The following is a 3,155-nucleotide window of genomic DNA, read 5'->3' as shown; positions in this document are numbered from 1 at the left end:
CCCTACACTGAACATCTTCCAGTAAACCTTTGCACAACTTTGGTTAAGCCTTCCTTGCACATTTAATGCCATCCCGATAACAAAATGGCACTATTCTTGAGTTTACTTAACAAACTGATTCCATGTTTGGTTTCTTATTCTTATCCTGGAATCAAAATACTGATCAACGTGAATGTTGAATCCATCATCTTTTTATTCCTGGGAAAAAATTGCATTTTCTGTGATGAACAGAATTTGTGACAAAAGAGCTGGTAGATATTCCAGGACAATCAAATTTTGGTGAATACCACCAAGACGGACAGTAATGTGGCTCAGTAAAACACCATAGGAAAACACTGATCTTCATGAAACTGTGTATTTGTTCTTCTGTTGTCTTTGTAGTTTTTATACATATGGCAGCAAAAAGACCTGTGCTTCCCTTTCAGATCCCTCAAAATCCTTCACTCCTTGTTTCCTCCACTTTAACACCTTGTGAACTGAAATGGTTGTAGTTATTTGATTACCAGTTTTGGAGTTGAGTAGAATACTACCAGAAAATAATCTAAAATGTATGATTAAAAGATTTATTAATTTCTTCATATGTCTTGAAGAAGGTTAAAGTCCAAGCCTAGGATTCATGAGATCTGCTTTCTAGGTCTGCTGAAGTTTTGGTGCGACTGTGAGCAGATTGTGCCCCTTCCATCTGTACAATAAAATACCCACCAATAGGGGTGTCATAAGACTTAAATTTAGTAACACATGTAAAGTACCTTGAACTCTTCGGATGTAATGCATGATCAAAGTGAAAAATTTGGCTGGGGGGGGGGGTTATTTTGTTTTTTACTGAAAGGGCAAAAGTACTACTTGAGGTTTTATTGTTAATGGATCAGTTCAAAATAAGCTTGAAGTACTATCTATATTTTCCCCAAAATGTGTATTTTTCTTGTGTTATAAAATGCACAGGGGGATTCCTTGTTGGAGAGAACAATATTTCTATAATTGTGAAACCTTGAGTGTACTTGTAAACTGGAGTGTTCTGCATTCCCATTTGCTTAGTCACAAATATGTTTTCCAGATAACAAAGGATTCTCACCATCTCCTCATGTCTTAGTTTTGAGAAATGTATCATTTGGACTGGCTAACTACTGAAAACTTAATTATTCAGGAACAGACAGACTACTTACAGCACCAGTAGGAACTACCTGTCCTTTCTATATGCAATGTAATAACTTACTGTAGGGCAAATGAAGAGATGCTACACTGCCCCTTGTTGGGGCAGAAATGCAGTGAGAAAGGTGCTCAATCTTGCATGAAAAATTAGAACCTGCTCTGGTTGTTTCCCCATAAAATTAATGGTTCTATTTCTGTGATAGAAAACCTTTAACATTTGTGACCTTTAACATAACAATGTGTTTTGCTTGGTTTTAATTCACAGACCATTCCTGTAGTGGTAAGTCCTTCTGCTGGGACAGTGGCAATGAGAACTGGAGTTCAATATGTTCAGACCACAATGCCAGTCCAAGTACGAAGAGTCTAACTACTAACAAGAAGTCCAGGCGACTATTGGAATAAATAACTAATAAAAATCTGTCTAATAGAAATGTGAAAAATAAACACAGTTCTTTGGATTAACCTCAAAGGTTCAGACTTTAGCTTTGTATATGTGTACAAAGCATTAACTACACTACATTAATGTAAAGCATTAGCGCTGGCTTTAAAAAGCTGAGGACAGGTAAGATCCATGTTAAATCTATGCTTCTTTTGTGTAAATAATGTACAATTTGTGGATGTCATTAAAGTTAGAGTACCATCTCCTTTTTATATTTGTATTGACTTTAACTTATAAAGAGTGTTTGAAGTTGGTAAAGGAAGGATTAAACAGCCTTATCATGAGCTAACATTGAAAACTGGTCTTGGGAAACTGCAGTTACACACAGAATCATTTATTGTTCGGTAATCAAGAGAATCTAAATTTTTTTAATTTACATCTGGGAATACACAGTTTCTGCACTTTGAAACTCAATTAAAATTTCTTTTTGTGCAACAAAATGGAGAAATGTACCTTTTAAAATTATTTTTATTAGGCAGATTATGAAGTTTCCAATCAGTGGATATAAAAAACACATGAAAAGGGTATTTGTGTTTTTCTTGTTTTGTTTTTACAGTGACCAGACTGTTAAAATGATATTGTTTACAGGAAAAAAGGTTAACTCTCATTCAGTCTAATAGCAAAAACCTTGAAAGAATAACACCAATTGGTTGGTAACACGATTTCTAATCAGTGGTATCAGAGATGAGAAAAGTGGAATTTTTTCTATGCTTCATAGTTCAGTTGTTTTGTTTTGTTTTTTTTTAATCCTCTTTAAAGGACTTTGAAATGGTTTTCAAATGGAAAAAGAACTTGATGTGGAAAAGACTGTGTATCAGGAAAAATGAGCAAAGGACTTTTGATGCTGGGCTAGAGCATGTATTATTTATACGATGGAATTTATGTTTTTATGTAAGCATGAAACAGTACAGTATGAGAGAAAGTAACCCATGAAAATGCTGTCTGTTACTCTTATACTGTAGTACCATTTTGTATGTTGTGTAAAACCGAAAGCATTGAACAAAGCAAAGGTGATGTATGTATATGAGAAAATTAATTGTATGATATCATTCCAGTACATTTTGTTGTACATTTTAGTCATGTTGATTTCTCCCATTGTTTATAAAAGGATGCGATTTGTACAGTCTCCAGCTAGTACCCACATTAGAGGAAAAAAAAGTATTAGAAGAAAAAAATTGAGAACAGAATATTCGTGAATTGCAGTTGTGTCAAAAATAGCCTAGCTGGCCTTATTTGTGAAGCATAATTGCTTTTAGCATATGGAAGTATTTTTTCACATTTTCTTTGTATAAAATTTGTATTAAACTTAAATATCTTTTTTGATTATTGTGTTTCTTTGTGACTGAGACCAGTGACACACACAATATAGTTTGGGTTTCTCCAGTTTTTCAAGAATCTTCACAATTTTTTATTAAACTATTTTAGAAAAATGGTTTGTGTTCCTGCATTTCCAGTTTCCTTTCATCTGGATGAAATGTCTATTTCGTGATAGCCTCCAGTTCCTGAGAATTTCTCTCACGTAGAAAATCTACACAGAAAATATTTTGTGGGCTTGACACTAGTTCTG

The 3,155-nt window shown here is 34.0% G+C and overlaps 1 protein-coding gene across 20 annotated transcripts in view; it reads left to right on the top strand.

Moving 5' to 3' along the window:
• ZMYND8 (zinc finger MYND-type containing 8) overlaps positions 1–2,575 on the top strand; it is a 115,461-nt gene extending 112,886 nt beyond the window's left edge. For 17 of the 20 annotated variants that reach the window (XR_003091761.1, XR_003091762.1, XM_025191594.1 and 14 more), the window contains one exon: positions 1,415–2,575. Coding sequence is in view for 15 of the 20 variants with exons in the window: in XM_025191594.1 (XP_025047379.1) it covers positions 1,415–1,516 (102 nt within the window). In the remaining 5 variants the exon portion in view is untranslated. The remainder of the gene's footprint in view (positions 1–1,414) is intronic. The other 3 variants (XR_003091759.1, XR_003091764.1, XR_003091763.1) reach the window with 3 other exon arrangements.
• Positions 2,576–3,155: the final 580 nt, after the last annotated feature.

This window comes from Alligator sinensis, unplaced genomic scaffold, assembly GCF_000455745.1.
Source record: "Alligator sinensis unplaced genomic scaffold, ASM45574v1 scaffold76_1, whole genome shotgun sequence".
Classification (NCBI taxonomy): Eukaryota; Metazoa; Chordata; order Crocodylia; family Alligatoridae; genus Alligator; species Alligator sinensis.
This window is presented reverse-complemented; position numbering and strand designations above follow the sequence as displayed.